We start from the raw sequence: 25,971 nt of genomic DNA, 5'->3' as shown, positions 1-25,971 counted from the left end.
TTTACCTTTGATTAAAACCAGCCCTCCTCCCTCCGGGGCTGGAGAGGCCAATGTGGCTGTTATTTACTCTGCTGCCAAGCCTGGAGTGAGGTCTGCCCTGCGGCACTCAATAAAAGCCAAGGCAAGACGGGAGCCTAGCGTGGGAGTGGCGACGCAGGCCACTAAGTCCTGTTTGTTTCTTTTGCAATCAAGATTCCAGGCCAGCTTGGTGCTAGGGCCAGAAATGCCAGAACTGCCTGCCTCAGTGGAGAGAGAGAGACACCGTCAAGCACTGGAGGCTGGCCTGGCAAAGAGAAGGTCTGCAGCCCTGCCTGGCCAAGAGTGGGGCATCCAGGGCTTTTCCTGTGCTGTTCTCTGCCTGTTCCCCCTTCACTTCATGTCCCCTCAGTTACCCCACAATCCCATTCCAGCCTCCCCGCCTCATTTCCAGACTCCTTCTGCTGACTCTCGTTCACACCTCTCAGCCTCTTCCTCCTGTTTTTGTGCACTCTTCCCTCAGACTCTTTCTTTCCTCTCTGCCTCTAGCTCATGTTCTCACCCTTCCTCTGCCCTCATCCTCTTCCTCTCTTACCCCATTTCTTCCCCCCTCTCCCTATCCCCCACCCTCACACACACCATTTGCTTTCATTATCTCCTCCACTTTTCTCATTCCCTCCATTCCCCTTGCTGGGGCTCTCTCTCCCCCGGCCCCAGCTGCCCAGGACAATAGAGCAGATGGCAAGCTGTTTGGTTTATATGTCCCCTCAGAAACTCCGCACAGCTCGCGAATCTGCCACTGTTTCTAAAAACAGACACGGTATAACATGGAACCAAGCACCAAGGGGATGGGGGGGGGGAGCTCAACTCTCCCCTTCTGCCAGCTACACAGGGCAGGGACATCCTCTCTCTCTCTCTCCTCTCTGGCTCAAAACCAAGCCCCCGGTTAAAGAAGCCTTCTAAGCAGCTGCAGCAGAACACAGTCACAAGTGAAATGAGTCTGGCCAGTCTCTGCAGCAGGGATTTCAGTGACGGAGACACAGTGAGGCCCTCTTGCTGTACATCAGTATTATTGGGGAGTGTGCTTGCTCCCTCCAAAGGCATCAGCACCAGCACCAGCAGACAACTCCAAGAAACTGAGCTGCATTTCATGTAGCAACAAGGGGGCATGACGCTGGCATTCCACTGCAGGCTTTACAGTGGGACCTGTGCACAGCATTTCGGGTTCCCCCCATCTTGTCTCCTTAAGCTTTTGGGGGCAGGGACGGTCTCTGGTTAGGGCCAAGTCTACACTTCATACTGTTGCTGGCTTAACTATGCTGGCCTGGGGTGTGAGAAGTAATCCCTGCGCAATTCAGGTGTGCAAGCAAAAGCACCTACTGTAGACATTGTTTACCAGCAAAACTCCTTTTTTGCAGGTCTTCCTGATTTTACTGATCAGAGAGGAGGCTGGAAGAAGGGACCCAGAGCCCTGAAGGGACACCAAGTATTTTCTCTCTCTCCAGTGCTTGAGTGGCTGCTTCTTGCTCACATGCTCAGGTTCTAGCTGATTGCCACATGTCCCCCCCCCCAAATCCCTTGGGGGTCTTTCACCTTCCTCTGCAGGGGTTTCCTGCCACTGCAGGGCTTGGGGCATTGTGCACCTCACTTCCTGTGCTGCTCTGCCTGCAGCACCTATCAAGTCTCCCACTATACCATGTTGGTTACATTTAGGCGGCTGGGTTTCGTATGTGGGCGCTGGGTGGTGCTGATGGCCTGCAATATACAGGAGGTCAGACTGGAAAATTGGAGAGGGGTCTCTTCTGACTCTCACAAGTCGTATCACCAAAGGCACAGTTTTGCCCACCCCAGGAGCACTTTGCTGCTGTGGCAGGCCAGCCTAACTCCCTGGGCAAGCGCATCTCAGATTTGGCCCGAGTCCTCGTACAGCATCTAGAGCTGCGGGGGCCTCTTGTACCACCACCATACAGAGTAAATACACAGCACAAATACTGGCGTCTAACCTACCTGTAAATGGAACCATCCCTTCTGACCTCCAAGGACCAGGTTGGTGCGGTACAATCGCGGTGCAGGCAACTCTGAGGCCGCTCTCCTTGGTGAGCCCAGCATGGAACTGTGACCCACTGGGATGGGGGAAGTCTTGGCATTTGGCAGAGACGTAAGATCCTCACTGCTCTGTGGTCATTAAAGAGCCCAGGCCCCTGTTTGTAAAAGGGCTCACTCCTTTCTCCCCAGCACATTCCAACTCAGCTAACCACATTGGGCCAGATCCTCAAAGGGATTTAGGTACCTGCCATTGATATCAATTGGGATGAGGTGCGTACACACCTTTGTAGCTCTGGGCCTAAGGAGATTGTGAGCTATGGGACAGAAAGCCTTGTAGCACTTGCCACCAGCGTCAATGACCAGCAAAACGTCACCCATTGGCAACCCAGACCCCCAGCAGCAGAAAGCTCCGCCCCCAGTGGCAAGGGGAAGGAGAGGCAGCTCCTGCATTTCAGCATTAGCCTTCTAGCAGCAGTAGGGCTGGGCTGGCACTGGCGCTGTGGTGCTCTCTCCTGCAGTGATGCTCCATGGCAATAGCCAGCCCAGGAAGCGAGAGGCGTGTGTGCTTTGCAGAGCGCAGCCCCAGCCGCGAGCGGCACAGACACCGCAGAGAAGGAGCGTAAATAATGACAGCGCCGGCACAGGGAATGGCTCCCCAGAGCAAGAGACGCGCCTCATCACTCAAGCACCGCCCGACCTGAAGGAATGATGGAGGCCGTTTTAGCCGCAGGACTGGCCTGGCTGTGGGGGCGGGGGACACCAGCCTGTCTCCCTTTTCCTGCACAAGCTGCCTCTCCCTTCCCACACTTAGTCACGTGCCTTCACCCCTTCCCAATGGGACAGATCCTCAGCTGGCATCAATCAGCAGCTACTAAAGTCAATGAGGCGACACTAATTTTCACAAGCAGAGGATCTGGCCTTATCTCAGTCCCTCGTTCTGGCTGTCTCCTCTTCTCCTCTCTTACACTTCTATGTCAGCAGCCCCTTATCACCCCATCTGACCAGCCTGCCCCACACAGGAATCTGACTTTGGAGGGCAGGGGGAGAAAGTTGCTTCTGCTTCCCTTCCCAACATTGTCCAATTTCCCTATGCCGGCTTTCTCTCCCAGACCCTTTCTCAGACTCACCCTTACCGCTTTGCTTACCCCCAAAGATCCCTGTCCCAAGGGCCCTCTACAGCAAACCCTCTTCTGCCCGCTCCAGCTGTGATTACATGGGAGTTACAGCAATCTCTCCCTGCCTGTGAGCCCCTGATCAGTCCTGTTTGCGTCATACAGGGCTGACAAAATTTCCAGCAGGAGATAGGCCGGAGTCAGAGAATCCAAGAACAAAGCATCCCATTTCATTTTCCTTAAAGCTCACTGATAAGTTCTGGCTCCAGGAACAGACAGCAATGGGTGCTGTAATGAAGTACATTCACATGAGATGTCTGAATACCTGAGATGGGCTCACCAAATCCTGGAAAGCAATTTAAACATCAGCTATAGGCAAATCACCAATCTTGAGGTCCATAATTAATCACACACATTTTAAACAGCGGAATAAATGAGTTTTTAGCTCTCTGGGAATTCAAGCCAGATCAAATTGCCCCAGGCAGAAAATGCAAGTTGTCAAGGGGCAGCAGTGAAGAGGTCTCAACACTCTTAAGTCACCACAGTCTTCTCTGAGTTTATTTTACCTACAAGTGACACCCTGCATGACAACATCTGAAAGAAGGGAGGGGGAACAAACAGTCATCAGTAGTTTTTCCATCTTGTTTCCTTTGCGTATTTGACAGTGCTTTGTGTATAGTCAGTTTCGCCATTTCCCTTCTTTGTGTGAAATCCTGGTGTCTGTGAAGTCAGAGGCAAACCTCCCGTTGACCTCAATAAAACCAGGATTTTACCCTTTGTGGATAGTCAGTAAGGCCCTGATCATGTGAATTGTGCCACACTAAAGCTCCCCATCCTACCCACCCACCCACCAGCCAGCCAATGGGGTTCTGCTCAGTCAGTTGCAAGCATGGGGCCTTAGTCAGTTTCACCACTTTGCGTGGGCTTCTCACAGCCGCAGGTGACAAACATCTTACAGAGCAGGTCAAAAAGACTCAAACCTCGCAATGTTTCCACAGAGGACAGTGAAAAAATTCTGCAAAAAGCTTGTGTGCTAGATGGTTCCCAATAAAACTGTACAGCCCTGATTCAGGGATAGTTCTGAAAACTAATTTTAATTCGAGTTTTAACACTGCTCATATTTCAAGTTGCCAGTGTCTCCTTCAGCTGGCTTTTTGTGCTTAAAGAAATGCTCTTGGATCCCTTTGTCTGCTTTGAGAAGCCCTGTTCTTTCTGGTACAGTACCGGAGCAGTTACCACAGGCTCTTTTGTAGTTCACTTTAACACAACCTTGCTTTCCCAAGCTCTGCCACATCCTCCTCTCCTCATTAGTTTGCAGGTTCTTCATGAGAGCAGTTGCTCTCCACAGGAGTGGTGCTTGCTGGTATGGTTAGAAAATATTCCACTAGTTTAAGAAGGTTTGGACTCACCTGCTGAAGGACTCGACCCCTTCAGGGCCAGATTCTCAACTGGGATAAATGGAGCTGTGCCAGTTTATACCCAGTGAGGCCTTGATCCAGCTCTTACCTCCTATTTCTGCAGCTTATCTTCCCAGAGTTTGTTGTTTAGTTTCCCCTCCCCACTGTGTTGTGCTTTCACTGCCTCTGCACCTGCTGTCACTTCTTCAGATATGATTGGCTTTTTTTAATCTAAGCACTGAATGCATATGAGGTGAGATCTCAAATGGGGGGGAGGGGAATCCGAGCACTGTAGACTCCTCTGGTAGGTACTAGTTTCTTCTCTCAGGAGGCGCAACCAGTCAGCTTTTTCATGTCCTGGTTAACTTGAAAGCCTCCAAATCTCTTCTCTTACACCAGGGACTTCAAACTCATTCTTAATCTCTACAGATTGTCAGACTCTTACTCCTGAAGCGTGGGTGGCTTCACTTCCAATGGCTTTGATTCGTATTGTCACTGTGCAAGAAAACCATTATATGCGCAGGGAGAGGTAATTGTTGTGAGCAAGTCCTTGTTCCTGGTCAGGGAGGAGTTTCCAGATGAAAGGGTGCATTTCTTGTGACAAAAAGCAGGACTTGAGAGCCATTTACTTCTTCAGAAGTTGATCAGTGACTGGAAGAAATGGTTGGATTGGAAAGTGACAAGAGGCCAGTGTATTCTTGTTCCACAAAAATCAAAGCACACTTTCAGTTCTTGAACTCTCTTTGCCCAGGTGGAAAACACCTTTGAAACATGTAATTTTTAACCCTTCAGTATCAGGCACAAGAGTCTGCAGTGCAAGCCAGGACACCTGTAGTTACTTTGTAAGGTGCTGGGCTGACTGGTTTGCAAAATGGTGACGACATGGTGGCACTCTCCATGAGCTTCTATCATACTAGCTGCAGCAGATGCAGTTCTATTAGCCTGTGTTAAAGATTTCTCTCCAAACCGGATGACTCTGTTGAGAGATTACATGGCACTTTCATCTGCATTCTCACAGAAATACAGAAGTCCCTCATATACCACTGACTTTCACCTTCCCTTGAAAAGGCAACCACTTTACATTTCTTTTATTCAGAGCGCTAGTTGACATTGAACGTGTTTCTTTGCTTTTTTTTAAGCTTCCCCCAGTCTGCCCTCTCCATGTGTGCAAGAACCAAACATAACTGCTATTCATTTCCCATTAATTAGGGAGGGACCTTTGGGTAACACAAGACCAGTCCAGGACAAGAAACAGTCCCCCCCAGGATCTTGAAACATTCTGAACAGTCCGCAACCCTGCAGGCATCCCAGCTCCACCTCTCACTCCTTCCTCTCTCTGCTGCACTGACAAAGAGCTGTCCCCTAGTGCCTGGAAGGCTGAAGTGCAGGGGTAATAAGCTATTTGCCCTTCCATTTTCATGCCATTGTGAATTAGAGGTTTTTGGCACAGCTTTTAAATGCACAATCTCCAATCCGCTCCCGTATGCGCCTTCACTATCTCCTCCTCCCGTCTTCTACCTCACTCTCCTTTTCTCCCACTCCAAATCCTTCTTTAAGTCTATCCTCTCACAGCCCTTCCAGCCAGGTAGGGGTTGGATGCTAATCTTAAAGGACAGACTATTGGAGAGAGGGATTATCCTGATCCCCAGTGGAGAAGAGAAAAGCAAGAATGCTCAAGGAGAGACAGCGATAGCCCCATCTGAATAATGCACAAACCTGCACACACCTCCACCCAGCCATCAGACGACAGTGCCTGCTCCTTCCCTCCCCGCCCCCCATCCCTTCCCCAGGCCAGTCCTGGTGCAGCGCTACTCCAGGGCTGAGCTAGCATAAAGACATGACGACAATCTCATTTTATTTAAATGACTTATCAAGGACTTGAGTTTCTGACTTGAGAATGTAGCCAAACTATCTAAGCAGAGGCTTAGCAAGGAGGTTGGGGCAAGAGGAGTTCTGGCCAGCAGAGGCTCGACAAATGGAAGACAGGAAAGGCTCTTGTCCAGCACAGGCTCAGTGAGAAAGGGCTTGAGGCCATAAAGGGAGGGGCTCTGCTCAGCAGAGATGGCAGTGAAGGCTGGTGTTTCTCCATTCACACTCTGTCCCCATGCTCCCTGCATGCAGTCGGTGTGGCTCCGGATGGATGCAGAGATATGCTCCATTCAGGCAGCAGGGGGCACCTGCTCTCCATCTATTCCTGCACAGCCAGCCGCTGTGGCCAAAGTCCTGCTGTGCTAACAGAGGCATAAGGCTGCCTCTCCCACTTTTGTCCCGAATACCCTGGGACTGCCAGGGCGACAGCTGCACTGCCTACATTAACAGAGGCATGTCAGCTTCCCACTCCCTCCCCTCCTCACTCTCCACAAGTATCGCAGAGGCTGCAGGAAACTGGGCTGCCTTCAAGCGTCCCACCAATGGCGTCCTTCCACATTGCCACCTGGGCGCCTTGCTGTGGAGCCTACCTTCTCACCCTGCACATCAAGCACTGACCCACAAAGCTGTCCCTCACTGCAGCGTGCGGCCCCAGGGTGGTCACTGCACAGGGGAGAGGGCACGCCCGGACTCCCAGGGTGCCCCCATGCACAACACAGCCTGAGGGTTGCTGAGGAAGTGGGTCTGGCCCACGAAAGCTCATCATCTAATAAACCATCTTGTTAGTCTTTAAAGTGCTACATTGTCCTGCATTTTGCTTGAGGGTTGTTGGTCTGAGTTGGCCCCTTTGGGTGTGGGAGCTTATTTGTCATCAGCCGACAGGCCGTGGGCACCAGCCAGTGTCCGGGTAGAGAAGGCAGTGAAGGGAGCGGAACCTGCAGGAAAGAGGAGGAAGGTTAGGCGTGCGCTGTCACTGCCAAATGAAGCAGCGTGGGAGGAGCGCGTCTCCCCGGTGCCCCATCCCACACCAGATGCTCTCACTCTGCATTGCAGGTAGTGCTTGAGCCGTACGTCTCCAGACTCCTAAACTTCACAAGGACGTGGGGATGGTTGGAGGTGAGCCCTGGATCCAGACCCAATCAGTGGCAACACAGGCCCAGCTCCAGCCAAGGCCAAAGCGAACGCCTCAGACATTAAGAGGGCAGGCAGGATGCCAGCTCGAGCTACGCGGCTCTGCCCACTCACCTCAGCCCTGAGCAGCAGCCTCCCCCTGCCCTATTTCAACCGTGCTTGCAGCAAAGACTCTAGGCCAAGCCAGAGCCTCAGGGACCCACCTGGAGGGGTCGTCCTGCTGGGAGAAGGGGCCAGACAGCTCAACGGTGTTGAGTTTCTTCTCAAAGACACCATAGCTGAGGGTGACCTGCAGGGACAGACCATGAGAAAGGAAAGGGGGAGGTTAGAGACCACGGAGGCAGCTTTGGCAGATCTCTGCTTTTATGTGCTTGGGCTACAGATGCTCCCATCATTCCCCCGTTGGGAGCCGCTCTACAAGCTTTGCTTCCCATGCCCACAACCCTTCTGCCCATGCTGATTTACAAGGCCAGGCTTCAGGCATTCACCCCTTTCCGCCTCCATTTCCTCCAGCCCCCATCTCTTCCTCCATGGCAGGGCTATGCTGCAGGGGCCCCATGGGTGGGCAACAGGCATGTCCTCTGGCCCCTGCAGCTCCGGGGTGGAGGGCTCTCCCTCTGCTCTTTGACTGGCAGCAATTTCACTGGCTAGTTAATTGCCTTTTCATCCTTAGCCCATCATTGCAGAGAAGCGTCTAGGGACACATTTGTCAGGGAAAACCTCATCAAAATAATGTGCGGTTGATTCAATCAGTGTCACAATTACCGCCAGAGTGACGTAAACCATTACCCTGGCCCACTTGCTCCTCGCCTCTCCCTCCGCCCCCTCCAAATTTCTTCTGCAACGTCTCCTTCTCCTGACCCTCTCTTCTATTCACCTGTTCTGGGAGCTGGGGCCTGGAGATCAGCTGCAGGTTCTCCAGGTGGGAGTGGAAGAGCGCGTTGGGGAGCAGACGCCCGCCCAGTTTGCACTCAATGATGTAGCCTACGGTGCAGTCGTCAGGGAGGCGAATGAGGTCTGAGGTGCTCAGGAAGTGACTGCCGCTGGAAGAGAATGGGCTGCATTGGTCAGTGGGAAAATACAGACCTCCAGTGGGATCCCCGTATGAGAGAGGGATGAGAGATCGTGAGAGATCTGGCTGTGAAGAGGCAGGAGCCAGCCAATTCTGCCTGTTTGCACGACAAGAATTTATGAACAGATACCCAAGAACGTGTCAATTCTGCTCAACAGGCAGATAGAGCCCAGCAAGTGTGGAGCCTCTAGGGGGTCCCTAGCACAAATACATACCCTTCCTTGCCTGCTCTTACACACTCACAGCTGGGGAGGCACACCCGCACTGACTGTGCCCTCTCTCGCACACACCCCGTGTGCAAATATACATTCACACTACAATTTATGCATGACCTTCCGTGACATTCCGCTGGGTTCCTGATACATACATGCTGACATAGCTACTGACTTCACGGCTCACCTGGCCCAAGGTGCCATCTTGGTGGCCAGCCTACGGCTGATGCAGAATCCAGCCCCTCCCGTAGCAAACCAGAAGTGCACGGATCTCTGGGGAGAGAAAAGAAAGGGGTTGACCACTGCCACTGCTTCCGTACCTGCAGGTCTGAACACCAAAACGCTGGCCATTAGGTACAACCCACCTTCTGCCCCACAACACGGAGTGGCATAGAGGAGAGTCTGCTTTCAAAGCATCAGCTGGTCAAAAATTCAGGACAAATGTACTGCTGCCATGGGACCAGAATTCTTCCCTTAGCTCAGGGGTGAGGAACCTAAGGCCCCGGCAGTATGCGGCCCCGGCAGTATGCGGCCCCGGCATGCCTGGATCTGGCCCCTAAGGCTTAAGGATCTCCTCCCAACATCGGGGAACCTATGCTGGTGCTCCAGCCCCCACTCCAGCTTCTCACTTGTGTGCAGCCCCCAACTGATTTTTCTGGGAGTCAGCGGCCCCTGATCCAAAAAAGATTCCCCGACCCTGCCTTAGCCCATTTGCAAGGAGGGACCCTCATAGCAGAGGCTGAAGGCAGATCAGCTGAACACAGTGTTGGAATTCTTCTCTCCCTCCGAGAAGGGAATGTCCATCTGAAGCAAAGGCTTCCTCTTGGTAGAGCTGTATGAGTTGAATCTCTCAGCTGCACAGATGGGGTTCCCCTTGAGGAGCAATATGGGTGAGACTCTCTCTCTCTCTCTCTGGAACCAAGCCAGCACATGGTGTTGTGGTTGTGTGACACAGAGCAAGAAAGGGTTAAGCAGCTTGCAGGCAAATTGACCCAGATTCAACCTTTGAAGACATTTCTAGACAATGCTTGTGTTTTTGTGTGTTTACTAAATACGGTTAGAGGTTAACAATGTAACCAAACAGTTCCTGTCTATCACTATATTCTAAGTCAAAGATCAAAGGGAGATATTAACACCTCAGTGAACTGTGAATGCAGTTTCAGAGCTGTAAGTGTTAGTCTGTAACTGAAAAAACTAGCACCTTAGGGTGTGTCTAAACTACACTCCTCTGCCGACAGAGAGATGTAGATTAGGCACATCGCTATTACAAATGAAGTGGGGATTTAAATATCTCGCGCTTCATTTGAATAGAAATGGCCAACGCGGCACTTTGCTGGCAGAAAGCGGCAGTCTAGACGGGGATCGGTCGACAAGGAAAGCCTTTTCCGACTGATTCTGTAAACCTCGTTGCACGAGGCATAAGGGATCAGTCGGAAAAGGCTTTCCTTGTGGACGGATCCCCAGCTAGACTGCCGCTTTTTGCCGGCAAAGTGCTACGTCAGCAAAAAGCGGCAGCCATTTCTATTAAAATGAAGCACGGGATATTTGCAATAGCGATGTGCCTAATCTACATCCCTCTGTCAGCAGAGGGGTGTAATTTAGACACACCCTTAGAGACTAACAAAACATATAGATGGCATCATGAGCTTTTGTGGGCACAGACCACTTCTTCAGATGAATGGAGGTAACTGTGAATGTAGAGATAGCACTCTCTTCATTTCTCTTTGAAATATACAGCAAATCACCAGGAAATGTGTGCCCTATGAATCAACAGTGTGCCCTTGTAGCCAAGAAGGCTAATGGCATATTAGGGCGCATTAGGAGGAGCATTGCCAGCAGATCCAGAGAAGTGATTATTCCTCTTTATTTGGCCCTGGGAGGCCACATCTGGAATATTGTGTACAGTTCTGGGCCCCCCACTATAGAAAGGATGTGGATGCATTGGAGAGGGTCCAGCGAAGGGTGACCAAAATGATTAGGGGGCTTAAGCACATGACCTATGAGGAGAGACTGAGGGATTTGGGTTTATTTAGTCTGCAGAAGAGAAGAGTGAGGGGGGATTTGATAGCAGCCTTCAACTTCCTGAAGGGAGGTTCCAAAGAGGATGGAAAGAGGCTGTTCACAATAGTGACAGATGGCAGAACAAGGAGCAATGGTCTCAAGTTATAGTGGGGGAGGTCTAGGTTGGATATTAGGAAAAACTATTTCACTAGGAGGGTGGTGAAGCACTGGAATGGGTTACCTAGGGAGCTGGTGGAATCTCCAACCCTAGAGGTGTTCAAGTCTCAGCTTGACAAAGCCCTGGCTGGGTTGATTTAGTTGGGATTGGTCCTGTCTTGGGCAGGGGCTGGATTTGATGACCTCCTGAGGTCTCTCCCAGCTCTATGGTTCTATGAGTCTATGAAATGGTGGGAAATGGGCAACTGCCTTATGTTAATCCATGTAGCTAATTACTGGTGAGGTTTAGAAAATAGGTCATCTGAAGAAGTGGGTTGTGCCCATGAAAGCTCATGATACCATCTACGTGTTTTGTTAGTCTATAAAGTGCTACCAGACCATTTGTTGTTTTTTAAGTTTATCCTTATAGACTAACTCACCCACCCCTCTGATGCTTCAGAAAATAGACACTCTTGTTCACCAAGAATTGCATGTAGTCAAGAGGCTTCCCAGGAACCATAGGCATGGGACGTAGCAATGTGGGGACCAGGATCAGCAAGTTATAACAGCAACTTTGCCCTGCTCCAGCAAAGTTCTGTCCCTGCATGCCACCCTCCTGCACTTCCCCCACCTCCAATGCGTCCCCCAGCCCATTTACTGCCTCGGGAAGATTTAAAACTGCCCAATGGCCCCTCTGCTACCACTGGCTCTCACACAGCTGCCGGTATGTCCCTGGGTGGGAGCGGGGAGGATGTCTCCATGCGCTATCCCCACCCTCAGCACCCTTGCAGCCAACGGGAGCTACAGGAGCAGTGCCTTGGGGCAGCAGCGCATGGTGAGACCCCACCACCAACAACCTGGGTGCCACTGCTGGAGGGGGTTCCCCAGGTAAGCACCACATCTCCCTACAAATCCCCTCCCATCTCCAAACTCTCTCCCCCAAACCTCCTCTCCTTGCACCCCAAACTCCCCCCCCCAGGGCCTGCACCCCTCACTACTCCTGCCCTACCCTCTGCTCCAGCCCAGATCCTGACCCCTCACCCACTCTTGCACCCAAATTCCCTCCCAGAGCCTGCACATCCTCCCGCATCCCAATCCCCTGCTCCAGCCGGAGCCTTGCACCAAGCACCCAAAATCCCTCCCACAGCATGACCCCCTAACCTCTTTTGCACCCAAACTTCCTCCCAGAGCCTGCACCCTGCCTCCCCTCCTGCACTCCAATCCCCTACCCACTCTCCCACCCAAACCTCCTCCCAGAGCCTTGGGTGAATGAAGATTCTGGGCATCACCAAAATGTCTGCTGCTGCCACACTCCCAGGTTTTAGCCAGGGCTTTGTTGCTAGCCCAGCACCCGGCAGTGCCATCTGCCGGACCCACACCTGTGATCCTGGCTGCCATGCCACCCCTCCCCCCGGTTCCCAGCTGCCATGCAGTCTGCACCCAGAGTCCCACCTGCTGTGCTGTTAAGCCGCCCCTCCCCCCCCCCGGCTCCCATCTGCCTTCCTCCCTCCCTCCCCCCTGCCAGCTTCCAGCCCTGAGTTTCCACCCCTGGCCCCAAGCCCACGCTCAGTTTAAGGGGCAGATGGGGCAAGGGGGCTGGCTAAAGGGCTCTTGGAACCAGATCCTTTTAATCTCAAATCTGCTTATGCTTTGTCAGGGGAAGTTTGAGCCACACAATTGAGAGCTCCAGTTCTAATCTAGGTCACCCTGATACTAAACACTGGCTGCACCTATGGACTAATTCTGAAATAACTCTTTGCAGTTCCAGAGCTCCCCATTTCTGCTGTGAAACTGACCTACAGACTTTATTCATGTCTGTCTGGGTAATGCTCTTTTAACCAATATTCTCTCTCTCCTTTTTTTTTTTTGTAAAGAATTGACTGTAAGCCCATATGTGGGCAAATATTCATGATCTTGGTGGTAATGGATCTAGTCCTTTGGGGCGGGCAGCACTTTTTCAAACAATGAACAACACTTTCAATAATCCCCATCATATCTGACTTGGCTGTCTGAGTGGGAGCCCATGGCTGGGTTGCTTTAAGGGAACTATGTTCTTTGCTTCCGGGTAACCAATAAGGTATTATAGAGGCTTTTCTGTTCTGTTCTTCACTTGGTGGATCTAAGTACTGAAAGATCTACTAGTTTGGGGGATTATCTGCCCCATTCTTTACAATTTTCCCTAAAACAAAATACAGGACTATGTAGCACTTTAAAGACTAACAAGATGGTTTATTAGATGATGAGCCTTCGTGGGCCGGTCTGGCCGGACTATTTTCTTCCACTATTTGATCTGAGGAAGTGGGTCTGGCCCACGAAGGCTCATCATCTAATAAACCATCTTGTTAGTCTTTAAAGTGCTACATAGTTCTGTATTTTGTTTCAGCTACACCAGACTAACACGGCTACATTTCTATCAATTTTCCCTAACTGAGCCGTCTTGGCGTGGCCCCCATGGGATCCCAGTCACAGGTTGCATGGGACCAGATTGGGTCCAGTGGAGACCAGGCTTTGGTCCTCCTCTTTTTCAGGTGTGACGAGACACATGTTTAAGACCCACCAGCTCCCTTGAGAATCCACGAGCCAGTCAGCTGCTTGGCCCCATTGCTGGGGTGTGGGATTTACCGTCTGATTGTTGGGCATCATTTCGGAGGCTCGGATGGGCCGGTTCAGGCTGGGCTTTCCAATGTAAACATCCTGGGCTGGAGAGTAGGAAGACAAGAGCTTCAAGAGGGCCTGTGGGTTCAGGTAGTTATCATCATCCACATGGCAAAACCAACTGGCAACAGACAGGGAGACAGACGAGAGGAGATGAGGTCAAGAGGCTGCTGCTGACTCAGCTTCACCTCACAAGCCTTATTTATAGAGCCCTGCAAATCCACAGTTATCTGCTTTATATGTGCAGTATCCGCGTCCATGGATGTGTATATCTGCAGCTCATTTTTGCAGATACAGATGCAGATGTGGATGCAAAATTTTGTATCTGTACAGGGCTCTACTTATTTACAGTAGGGATGTCAAAAAGCAGAAAAATGATTAACCGCGTAACTGGTAACATTTCTATTGGTTACATAGTTAACCACAGCTCCCAGGGGGGCTGCTGGTGCTCCCGCAGCGCTTGGGGCTTCCAGGACTGCCATGGTTCCCACCTCTTTGGGACTGCCAGGGTTCCGGTCCCTCAGGGCTGGGCTTCCTGGCAGCCTTATGAAGAATTTAACCAATGCTGGTAACTGATAAGTGTGAGCTTATCAATTAACCAGCTATCCAGTTAACCTCTGACATCCCTAATGTATAGAGGTCGTGAAGGGCTTGAATCAGCACCTCTGTAAACTAGACCCTTCTTTGCCCTTTCCCACTGGAACGCCATTCACATTCTCCCCACCCCCCTTTAGTCACAGAAGCAGCTACCAGCTGGCAGTGACAGCTTCCCATTCCGGGCTGAGACGTTCCCTCCCATGCCCCTTCACGCAGATGTGAAGGCCACCCCTGTGTGTTCACCTCAGGCCGCTGGCCAAGAACGCATCAAACTCGGCGGCCATCTTGCAGGAGAGGGCTGGGTGGCTATGCTCTGAGGAGCAGTTTGTGAGCACCACATGGTCACCTGCAGGGAAAGGAGACAGAGCTCCAGGTCAATGCAAACCCACCCCACCCATCTCCAGCCTGGCTGGGCCAGGAAACCCTTCTGGCCTGAGAGAGCAGGGATCATTCAGAGTGTTAATTCAGTCCTGGCTGGCTCACATTCACACCCGGCTCACAAATAGGGTCCCCACATCGCTCTGGCCTTTTCCCTCCCCACCTTTCTCTCTGGATTCAATCTTCCTGTTCGCAACCCATGAGCTGCTTCCTAAGGAACACCAGCCTTGCCTGGGGGGCGAGAGGGGAGGAATCCCTGCTGCTGGGCTGAAGGGGAAGCTTGTCTCCTGGGGCTTTCAATCCCAGACTTCTCCCCACACAAGCAAGGCACCAGCAAGATCGAGCTCACTCATCGCCGATGGTGACACTTAGTCTGCACCATGCAGATGATCTGGTGAAGCATTAATAACACCACGGCATATAGGAGCCTCACGGACATTGATGATCTTCTCCGCGGGTCAGGCTAGAGCAGGGGTGGGCAATAATTTTTGATGGGGGGGGGGGCACTCCAAGAATTTGGAAAGTGGTCAAGGGCCACACACTTCCATGATATTAATGGAGAGGGGCGGGGTCTAAGATGGAAGTTGCGTGCAGAAGGGGCCTTATGCTGAGGGCAGGGGCAGCACACAGTCTCTCCCTCCAGGCTTGCAGCGTTCAGAGCAGCACACATAGCCCCCGCAGCTGGCTGCTCTGAGTGCTGTATGGGGGGGGAAACGGGGGGGGGGAGGAAGGGAGCCTGACTGAGGCTCCAGCTGGGTTGCAGGCTGGATCTGGCAGCTTGGTGGGCCGGATCCAGACTGCAGGCTATATTTTGCCCTCCCCTGGACTAGATGATCTGGCGTTTCCTTCTGGCTGTAATCTCTCTGACGCCAGCACTGTGAGGCAAGGAAGTACCATCTTCCCCATGCGGGAGCAGCCAGAGGGGAAGTAGCTTGACACAGGAAGCCTGTTGCAGAAGCAGGAATTAAACCAAGCTCTTCCAAATCCCAGCCCACGGCCTTAGCAACAGAACCTTCCTTCCCACCGGTGTCTGGGATGGCAGACAGGGAGGCCCAACCCCCATGTTACCAGCCAGCAGCTCTGCAGCTGGAATCCAACAGCTTCTCCCGGCACCTGCTGCGCCAGTCTCCCGTCTCCTTCCTTTCAAAAAGCAAGCCCGGCCTCCCGCCCCCTTTTCAGAAGGGAACTAAGCTGTACTGAGCCTTGTCCCTAGAGTGAGCCTGCAGGACTCCTGCTGGGGGCTCAGCGGGGTTCATCCTATCGCCCGGATCCAGCGGGGCACCCCGTGGTGGATGGGAGGGGGATAACCAGCCCTTACTCAGGGCCTGAATTCATGGTGCGGGGGCTACATGATAGGAAAGGCTGGGTTACCCATTCGCTTCTGCAGAGCTTTGTCTTCTTCATCAGTAAAGATGTAGGTCTGAGAAAACGGGAGAGAGAGGAGAGGGTGAGGCCCAGCTCTGGCTCCAAGCTGTCACCGTACATCACCATACAGCCCACCTCCCCATTCGGGCTCCCTGCAGCTGCCTGCCGCTAGGCTTAAGTTGTGCAGCCCAGAGGTTCTCTGGGCAGGGGCAAGTGGGAGCCGCTGCCCCAGCTCATAGCTCACCTGCCTCTTCTGCTTCTCTTGCAAGGGGCTGGTGGATAATTAATCCTCTTTGAGCCCTGTGCCCTGCTGCTTCTCCAGCCTGCCCCAGCTTCAGTTCAGAGAGATTTCCCCTGTTCACATACCCGGCCCTCCTGTGCAAGAGGCAAGGGGAGTGGGGAGCCCTGGAGGCCAGCTACCCCCAACGCTGGGACCCCACTCCTGTGTTCACACTGGGGAGACTCCCTGACAGCCAAGGAACCCAGGAATCCCAGCAGTCCCATTTTGGTCCCTGGAGTCTTGTTTGCTTCACAGAGACCCTCACTAACCCACCAGTGCAGGTGAGAGAACCCTATTCTGAGGGCTTCATTACAATACACACCCGTGTTACCCGCAGGGCCTGGGGTCCCGTCCTTGAGCAACCCACCCCCGTTGTGTTCCCCAACCAACACCCTAACTCCCATAGCTCTGCCACCTGGTGAAGGGAGAGCTTGAGGGCAGCCCCAATGTGCCGAGCCCGGGGAGGGAAGGCCCAGCCCGGGGGGTTGGATGTTGTCAAGCGGCAGATGAAAGCAGCAGCTTTGCGGTCAAAGGAAATGTGGGCTAAAAGGAGAACATCTGCTTGTGTGTATAGCAGCTCGAACCCCCGGCTCTTCCCAGCCCCCCTCATTCACCTCAGGTCCCTCCCCCCCCCCCGTCACCATTCTGTGACACATCCCCCCCCAGGGGGCAAGGGGGGATCACGGCCAGCTGAAAAAAGCTCCCTTCATGCGGAAAATGTGCTTTCAAGGAACCAAAGGGGCTGGAAGAAAGAGACACAAGCCTTAAACAATCTCCCCACCAGCTGCCCGCAAGCTGGTTAAACACAGCGCCCAAGCCAGGGTGCCGGGGGGAGGGGGAGAGGAGGGCAGGAAGAGCACGAGAGCAGTCCGACAGGCACCACAGCAAACCACTCGGGCAGTGGGCCAAGGCAGCCCACACCCCTAGCTCTCAGTCCGGGTGCCGCTTCCCCCTCAGGCTACTGGACAAGGGGCGAAGGGGCCAAGATAGCACGGGGGGAAGCCAGCCTACGATCATTGGAATGGGCAGCCTTAGGGGAAGAGTTGTGAAGATGATGTGCTGAAGGGCAGACAGCCCCGAAGAGCCACAAGCTCTGAAGCCAGAGGGTGCAGCGGGCGGTGCCGAGAGTGCCAAAGGGAGAGACGCTGGGGGGAAGCAAGATCCCCCTTAGTGCAGTGAGGAAAGTTGCCTGACCTTCCACACAGGAGGGGGGAGCACTGTTTGACGAGGCAGTGGCGGGGGGAGAGGCGCACATCTGTGGGGTGAGGTTAAGGGAGAGATCACTCTCCCTCCCCCCAAACTCTGAAGCAGCTTTCCAGCTGGAAAAGCCAAGCCAGAGGTACCAGAGTTCTTTCCATGCTACGCAGCCCATTCCCCCCTCTCCTGTTCATTCGGAGCTCAGGGACACTCTCTTGTCCCCCAGCCCTTGTCCCTCCCCTGTGTCCTGAAGGTGACTGCAGCAGCAGAGCCAGTGTGGCAGCTGATAGCCCTGTCTCTGCCCCCTGCCGGGTGGAGTTGCTGCAGTAATGGCCTGCCCCATTTCCCTCAGCAGGGCTGCATGGGAGGGCTGGGGCAGGAGAGAGCTGGTGGGGCACTTTTAGAAACCTGGCACTCGACGGTCCATCTCTCAAGGAGACACCTGCCTCCATTACCTATCAGAAGGTGCCTGGAGGGGGTTGCTGGGACAAACAGAGCCTCACACTCACCTCCCTCACATCCAGCAACCTCCAGACTAGGGATGCAAATTTTTATCAAAACAGTTAGCCAGTTATACAATTAAAATTATATTGTTTAACTGGTTAACCGTTGCTGGGCAACCAGAGAGAGGGATCATACTGGGGGTGCTGGGGCTGAGGCAATATAAAAGACCCCGCAGTGAAGCTCCCCAGGAGTGGGGCCAGAAGCCCCAGCCAGCCCCACTCCTTGGAAGGCTTTGCTGCAAGCTCTGAAAATCAGGTTGATCCACTTGGGGCCTCATGCAGATTCTCAGCTCAATGGCATTGCCACCCAAGCTGGCACTGATAATACAGACAGCTGATGCAAGTGCCTGCCTGCACAGGAGGAAGCTCTGTGGCTGAGCAGAAGCATGTCCCCAGACCACAAGAAGGGGAAGCTAAGTTAGCATGAGCAGCAGCAGAGTTTAGTGGAGTAACTGTAAGACTGAGAGCAAGTGATTCCTACTCCTAGCTCTGATATCAACTATCTCTGTGCAGATAGCCATGTCCAGTGTCCCTACCCTTTGTGCTTTCCTTTCCCCACCAAGCTAATGATACTTGCCCCCCTCACCAGCGTGGGTGTCCCAGGGATGCACAAATGCTGTGTGCTGCTAGCTGGGGACTCAAATTCCCCAGAGCGAACACAAAAGCCTTCACAGGATGGAGCCTGGTGTCCCCCACCACTCAAAGGGACACCTCTGCCTTGCAAATCAGACAGTCTGGTGTTTATTGTGCAAAACTTCCCTGGGGTAGAAAAATCCATGTTTTTCAAAAGCAAAGCATGCTTGGCGTTGCAAAATTTCTGGGGTTTTTCTAGGGTTGCCAGGCATCCGCTATTGACCCAGACAGTCCAGAATCTTCACGTCCTGTTTGGTAAAAAAATTCAGAACATACCAGACACCTAAAATGTCCAGTATTTTCTGATTTTTTTTCCTGGCCAGGAGGCGAAAATCCCAGGTGCTCACCTGGTTCTGTGGGGGAGCTGTCTGGCCCGGAGAAGGAAGACAAGATGCCAGACAGCAGCCTGTTAGAGCCAAAAAGCTCTTAAAGGGGCTATACTTTTTTATTGTTATTTTTGCTTAACTCTCTGGGTTCTTTTTTTTTTTTTTTTTTGGCTCAACAAGTTTGGTCTCCCCCCCTTTAAATCATCTGGCAGCCCTAGATTTTTCCCCAATAAAAAGCTGAAGCTTTTGTGTTAGTTTTTCCTCTCACCCCTGTAACTGGGTGTGACTCACCACCATGGGGCTTCCTGCTGGACACTCTGGGAATCAGCTTTTTGGTGCTGGCATGCCTCCTTCTGGTTGGTGTCCCACCCATGGTTATCTATTTTCTCCACCTCTGGGTACTGCCCTACTACAGTGCCCCCTCACTCTGGTGTCCTCCCCCTTTGGAACTCCCCTGTGCCCACCTTGCCTCAGTGACCCACTACCAGGAATCATCTAGCCCCTTACCCCAGGTGCAAACTGCAGTCTGAAATGGCCACTCATCACTGGCAAAGGGGTGTGGATCTGCTTCTGCTGCCTCCCTGAAGCCTTAGTACCTTGAGGCCTCACTTCAGGCCCTGCAGCCTGGGCAGAACTGCCCCAGCTCTGCCTGCCTCTTCCCAGCACTGCTGTCTCAGGAAACCTCCCACTTCTCTAGCAGCCAAATCCCTCCTGTTTCCCAACCAGAACAAGAGAGTCAGTCCACCTCTCTGCTACACCCTGAGCCTTTATTTATACTCCCTTCAGCTGGGCCCTAAGTGTACCTGTCTCCGCTGTGGGGCTTTGCACAGCCCTCTTCCAGGGCTGGGTTTTTCTTTTAAAGAGCCAATGTGGGGCCTATTTGAAACCATGGGAAGGTGGGCTGGTGAAGCCCATTTTCCCTTCCACCACTATCTCTGTCACTAGCATGATAAGAAAAACATGGCAAAAGGAGGGGAAAAGAGGAAAATCTAAAAGTTTTCAGTAGAATAAAATTCAACAGACAGCACATTTTGAAAACATCACACACACACACACTTTTTTTTCCAGACAATTCTACTTGCAAAGGGGCTGTGAGAGACCTTGAGAAGTCATTAAGTCCAACCCCCTGGGCTGAGGACAGACTAAATAAACTCATCTGAAGAAGTGGGTTTTGCCTACAAAAGCTCATGATACTATATGTATATTTTTGTTAGTCTCTAAGGTGCCAGAGGACTACTTGTTGTTTTTAAAGTTACAGACTAACACGGCTACTCTGTTCTTAACAACTTCTAATGATGAGGATCTCACAACCTTTCTAGGAAGCCTGTTTCAGAGCTTAACTACCCTTACAGTTAGCCACTGTTTCCTTATACAGGCAGTCCCCGGGTTACATGGATCCGACTTACATCGGATCCCTACTTACAAACGGGGTGAGGCAACCCCGCACTAGCTGCTTCCCCCCCCCTGCAGACCAGGGAGACACGAAGCTAGCGCCCCCCCTTCCCCCCAGCAGACCAGGGAGACACGAAGCTAGCGCCCCCCCTTCCCCCCAGCAGACCAGGGAGACGCGGAGCGGCTTTTCTCAGCAGACACCTCAGCTTGAGAATAAAGGACTGAGGGAAGTGAGGTGTGGGAGAATAAAACTGAGCTCTGGAGAAATGTTTGGCTAGAGCTTCCCCTACAATATGTACCAGTTCCGACTTACATACAAATTCAACTTAAGAACAAACCTACAGTCCCTATCTTGTACGTAACCCGGGGACTGCCTGTATCTAAGCTAAATCGCCTTTGCTATAAAATAAGCATATTACATCTTGGCCTACTTTCTGGGGGCATGGAGACCAAATGATGTACATCCTCTTTATAGCAGCCCTTAACATATTTGAAGACCGTTATCAAATCCCTCCCCATATTTTTCAAAGGGAAAATCCCTCATAGGTAAGGTCTTCTAACCCTTTTACCATTTTTGTTGTTCTCCTCCAGACTCTAATTTGTCCCCATCTTCCCTAAAACGTATACACAATATTCCAGCTAAGGCCTCACCAGTGCGAAGTAGAGCAAGACACTTACCTCCCATGTCTTACATACAGCACGCCTGTCAAGGCACCCACAAATGGTATTAGATTTTTTTTGCCACTGCATTACATTGTTGACTCCTATTCAATTTACAATTAACTGTGACATACACAGAGCTCTTTTCCAGCAGAGCTGCCCACTAGCCAGTTATCCCCCATTTTGTAGTTGTGCATTTGATTTTTCTTTCCTAAGTGGGGCACTTTGCACTTGTCTTTCTTGTATGTCATCTTGTTAATTTCAAGACCAGTTCTCCAATGTGTCACGGTACTTTTGAATTCTGATCCTGTCCTTCCGTGTACTTGCAACTTTTCCCAGCGTGGTGAAGTCTGCAAATTTAATAGATTTCCCACACATGTAGACAAAGGTCAGGTAATTTGGGATGTCCCGGTGAATCTTCTCACTCCCCCTTCCCCTGGCCAGACTGGACAGCTACGTCTACACTGGCATGAATTTCCGAAAATGCTTTTAACGGAAAAGTTTTCTGTTAAAAGCATTTTCAGAAAAGCGCGTCTAGATTGGCAGGATGCTTTTCTGCAAAAGCACTTTTTGCGGAAAAGCGTCCGTGGCCAATCTAGACGCGGTTTTCCACAAAAAAGCCCCGATCGCCATTTTTGTGATCGGGGCTTTTTTGCGGAAAACAGTACTATGCTATCTACGCTGGCCCTTTTGGGCAAAAGTCTTTCGGAAAAAGACTTTTGCCCGAACGGGAGCAGCATAGTTTTTCTGGAAAAGCACTGATGATTTTACATGAGATCATCAGTGCTTTTCCGGAAATTCAAGCTGCTGATTTTCCAGAAAAACTTGCCAGTCTAGACACTGCCAACAGGTGCCCACTACATTTGAGGTAGGAAAACTGTTTTGCAAGCCCACTCGGAAACACTGTGGCCAGCTGTAATCCTGGCACCCATGTGCCACAGCTCAGCCCACATAACACATACATGCCAAGAAGTGTCAAGTATGGTATCTGCGAAGAGCCAATAGAAAGTAGAAGGCAGAGCGCTGAGGGCTTGAAGAAGTATGTCTAGAAGAGGAAGTACGATATTTCAGACACTAACACGCATAGAGGAAGTAGGTTCAAAATAGGACGTGGCTTCCTCTGACAAACCACAACTGACTAGGCAGTGGAAAGCACCAGACAGTTACAGCTCAGCGCGTGGAGGGGAAACGGCCCTCACCCAGAATGCCCTGCTCTGTCTCAAGTGCTGTTTTTCACTGTACCCCCCACAAACTCTGCTCCACATTTCAGTCCTGATTCTGCAACTGGCTGTGCCTGGGCAGAGCTGTGAGCACCCCTCCCCCCGACTCCTGTTGAAAGCCACATGCAGGATAGGGCCTTAGGCAGCACCTGTGTTTGCAGTGCCACAGGGCAGTCAGAGATCCCTCCCAGCTAGGGTTGCCAGATGATTTCACCAAAAATACCGGACCCTCCACCCCAAAAATAAAAGTACCAGGAAAATTTTGTTGAGCCAAAAAAAAAAAAAAAAAAAGTGCTACTCCCCTGCCACTCCCGCCGCATGTCTGACGGGCACGGAGCCAGGAAAAGCAGAAAATACTGAACATTTTATATGTCTGGTATTTTCTCAATTTCTTTACCAGACAGATGGTGCAAATAACAGACTGTCCAGTTCAATATCGGACACCTGGCAACCCTACTCCCAGCACCCCTTGCAATGATTTTGAGATTAGTAAGAGCAGGCACTGGGCAGCGGAGTTGGTACAGATTGTACCTCTCTAGCCCAGCACCCTCAGGATCTGACTGGTGCCAAACCAGAGAATTTTCCAGAATGGACTCTTGGAAGACATTTCGGGCTAAATTAGAGCTAAATAACAGCACAGAACACGGAGAGCCAGGACTAGTGACTGTAAACACACTTTATGGGACTGTGGGAAATTTGGCCACACCCATAAGCTGACACCCGGCTAACTAAAATCATGTCTGACCATGGATATTGCCGGACCAGAGAGTGCTGGACTAGAGAAGTTAAACCTGTACCATGGCCTCTCCTACTTGATCTATTTAAACAATGCAAATGCCTAGAGTCTACAACCAGCTCCTTGTGGGCTGTCCCTGTTACATGGGGCGATCCCAGGAGGAAGAGGGTGTTTTCCCCCAGCTATTGTTAAGTTTGTTTTGAGTCACAAGTGTGCACTGGCCTAATGCGCCACAAACCAGCTCTCCCCCCAGGATGTTAGTCTCTGAAGATTCTGCTGGATGAAGGGGGAAGGACCATGCAGGTTCCAGTACCAACACACAGAAACAGCAGCCCATGCACACAGAGCAAGGCTGAGGAACTGCCACCAGAATGGGTGTGAACGGACTTGGTGCTCCAGCAAAGCAAGGGACTGACAGCACTGAGACAGACCTGGGCCATGTAGGCACTGGGCGTGCACCCTTATGCAGCCCCACTGCACCCTTCCTGCAGTCCCAGCCCTGAACCCCACACACTCAGATTCTGCCACTTTGCAGCTGGGATAACCCCGGCTTCTCTGCACTCCTCAGCCAACACACCACATCTTGTCCTCAAGCATCCTTGATCACTCCGGGCCCCGGTAGTCCTTCCTGGACAAACAGCCTCATCCAGATGTGGATTTGTGAGGTGTACAAATGGCATGAGGCGGGAGGGAGCAGCTAGTCTGAAACCTCATGAAGTCATTCCACTTGAGAGCTGAGATCAGCTGCTGGAATCAGGCCTCTGAGGGTGAAAGCTCAGTGCACCAGACCCCTCGGTGCCCCCCCCCCGTATTCTCCAACCCCAGCAGCTGATGGAAGCACAGCTGCCACCAATGTGCAACACTGCTCCCCTAGTGCAGCTGATTGAAAGCAGTGAATTGCCACCCTGAGGCTGTGCTTAGGTGAGATGCTGACAGTCCCTGTCACATCCCACTTCTCTGCTCAAGCCCATGAGAACAGCCAGGTTAAACCCGTGTGTCTCTCTACAGGGCTTTCTCCTGAGCCTGAAGGTGGTTCAGATCCAGTTAATAAAGCCCCTGTCCCTCTGCACAGTGGAATCAAGGGTTAGACATGATGTAGGAGACACAATGAATGGGACAGTTGTTCTTAACCCCCTTTCAGCATGACTAGTTCATCAATATGAGTCCAGGGCTCCTTATTCCCCCCCTCAGGCATTAGCTTCCTCCTGGCCCCAGTGTGCCCACCAACGAGCCCGTTATTGTAAATGAACCCCTCCATCCCCACCTCATACACACCTGCTCTTTGGCCTCGGATATCCAAGTGTCCAGCAGCAGTACCAGCCTGGTCTGGTGGAACCTCCTGGTTGTCTTCACAGCAATGAAAACCTCTCCCAGCTCCAGGTCTCTCCGGACACTAGAGCCCACCTTGGAAAGGCCCAGTGGCTCTTTCAGTTCCTGACACCTGTTGCTGTCTCCCAGCACCTCCGCTGGGGGCAGTTCCGCCTGGTGTGCTGAGATCTCCGATGTCCCATCACCTACTGCTTGGTCGTGGGCCACCTTCTGAGTGCCATGATGCCGCATGGAGAGGAAAGCCATAGTGACAAGGAGCAGGGCTGCTCCGGAGAGCCAGCGGAGGAGATGCTGACGCATCACTGCCAGCTTCCAACGCCATGGCAAGAAACCTAGCAGGCAAAGGGAGCTTCTTCCGCCACATCCCAGGATAGGTGGGCCCCACACTGGCCTCATGCCTCCCAAAGGGGAGGCTAGAGAGAGGACAGACGGGCTGAGGCCCAACTAGGCCATGGAATGTGATGGGAGAGGAGCAGAAAGTGGCAGGGACATTTTAAGAGAGCCAAACATCAAGGCTGAAAGCGACAATTGTCCCTGGGGATGGTGGCTGCCACCAGGAAAGAGACATAGGGACCAGGAAGAGCTGACTGCAGGTGGCAGAGGACAGGTGACAGGCAGACACCTGAAGGCCAGCAAATTACACAACCAGAGCTGAACTAACCCAGACCCCAAGCTCCTAGCTGAGAGGTCCAGGGCCCTGGGTGTGGGGCTGATCAGGGTGAGAGGTCAAGGGTCCAGGAGGAGAGTCCATTCCGTGCCAGGGGCCGAGGATCCCAGGTTTCCAGGAGGCGTGATGGGGGAATATCCAGGAGAGTGACTCTGGTTTCCAGGCTGGAGGCAAAGGGCCTGACCCAGCATCCAAGGATGCACCAGGGCAGATCCCAGGCTAGAGGCTGAAGCAGGCAAGAGGCTGGGGAGAGCCGGCTGCAGGGAGTGAGCAAGCACGCTGCCTTCCACCGGCTCTGTCTGTTCAGCTCTGCTGACTCCCTCTAGTTAGACACCAGGCCCCGCCCACTCCTTCCTTGGGCTCAGGGTAGGCGGGGCCCTTCAGCCTGTGGTGGGGAATCTGGGTAGCTGTGCCTCTGCTCACAGCTGCTGCCCTGAGGGCTGCTCCTCCTCTCCGGCCAGGGGCAGGGCTCCCACTGGACTGGAGCCTCCCTGAAGGAGGCAGTCTCCAAGGCGACTGGTGCCTGCCAGAGGAGGGGGCGCGGGGAGGGCCACCCAGAGGAACAGAGAAGGAGCACCCCAGTTAGCAAGCAGAATTTTGGCAGGGGCAGTGCACCTCCTGAGTGCTGCCACAAGTGGCCTGTGCTAGGGCCCCAAGGGGAACGTGCTTCTGCCCTCACCCTCAGAATTGAGTCAGGCTGTCAGGGGGAATCTGGCCCACACTGTGGCCGCTCCACATTGGCACAGAGCCAGCACCACAACCCTCCTCCCCCCCCCCCCCCCACACACACACATAAAGACTGTGTCTAGACTGGCAAGTTTTTCCGCAAAATCAGATGATTTTGCGGAAAAACTTGCCAGCTGTCTACACTGGCCGTTTGAATTTCCGGAAAAGCACTGATGATCTCATGTAAGATCGTCAGTGATTTTCCGGAAATACTATGCTGCTCCCGTTTGGGCAAAAGTCTTTTTCTGAAAGACTTTTGCCCAAAAGGGCCAGTGTACACAGCATAGTACTGTTTTCTGCAAAAAAGCCCCGATCGCGAAAATGGCAATCGGGGC

The 25,971-nt window shown here is 52.4% G+C and overlaps 1 protein-coding gene across 1 annotated transcript; it reads right to left on the bottom strand.

Moving 5' to 3' along the window:
- Positions 1 to 936: 936 nt before the first annotated feature.
- On the bottom strand, positions 937 to 25,354 carry MFNG (MFNG O-fucosylpeptide 3-beta-N-acetylglucosaminyltransferase). Its single transcript, XM_006118917.5, has 8 exons — positions 24,190 to 25,354; positions 15,974 to 16,022; positions 14,468 to 14,570; positions 13,595 to 13,748; positions 9,003 to 9,088; positions 8,409 to 8,574; positions 7,735 to 7,820; positions 937 to 7,335 (listed from the first exon to the last, which is right to left on the bottom strand). The coding sequence occupies exons 1-8, from the start codon at positions 24,637 to 24,639 to the stop codon at positions 7,272 to 7,274; spliced, it is 1,158 nt and encodes a 385-aa protein (XP_006118979.2). The 5' UTR covers positions 24,640 to 25,354; the 3' UTR covers positions 937 to 7,271.
- Positions 25,355 to 25,971: the final 617 nt, after the last annotated feature.

The sequence above is a fragment of the Pelodiscus sinensis genome, chromosome 1 (assembly GCF_052426305.1).
Source record: "Pelodiscus sinensis isolate ZL-2025 chromosome 1, ASM5242630v1, whole genome shotgun sequence".
NCBI classification, from domain to species: Eukaryota; Metazoa; Chordata; order Testudines; family Trionychidae; genus Pelodiscus; species Pelodiscus sinensis.
Note: the sequence above shows the minus strand (reverse complement) of the source record. Positions and strands in the feature narration are given on the sequence as shown.

Coding starts and splice junctions, on each gene's coding strand:
- MFNG (XM_006118917.5), bottom strand. CDS start 24,639: ATGAGGCCAGTGTGGGGCCCACCTATCCTGGGATGTGGCGGAAGAAGC. Junction 14,571..15,973: donor AGCTCTGCAGAAGCGAATGG/GTAACCCAGCCT, acceptor CTTTCCCTGCAG/GTGACCATGTGGTGCTCACA. Junction 9,089..13,594: donor TGATGCCCAACAATCAGACG/GTAAATCCCACA, acceptor TTCTCTCCCCAG/AGATCCGTGCACTTCTGGTT.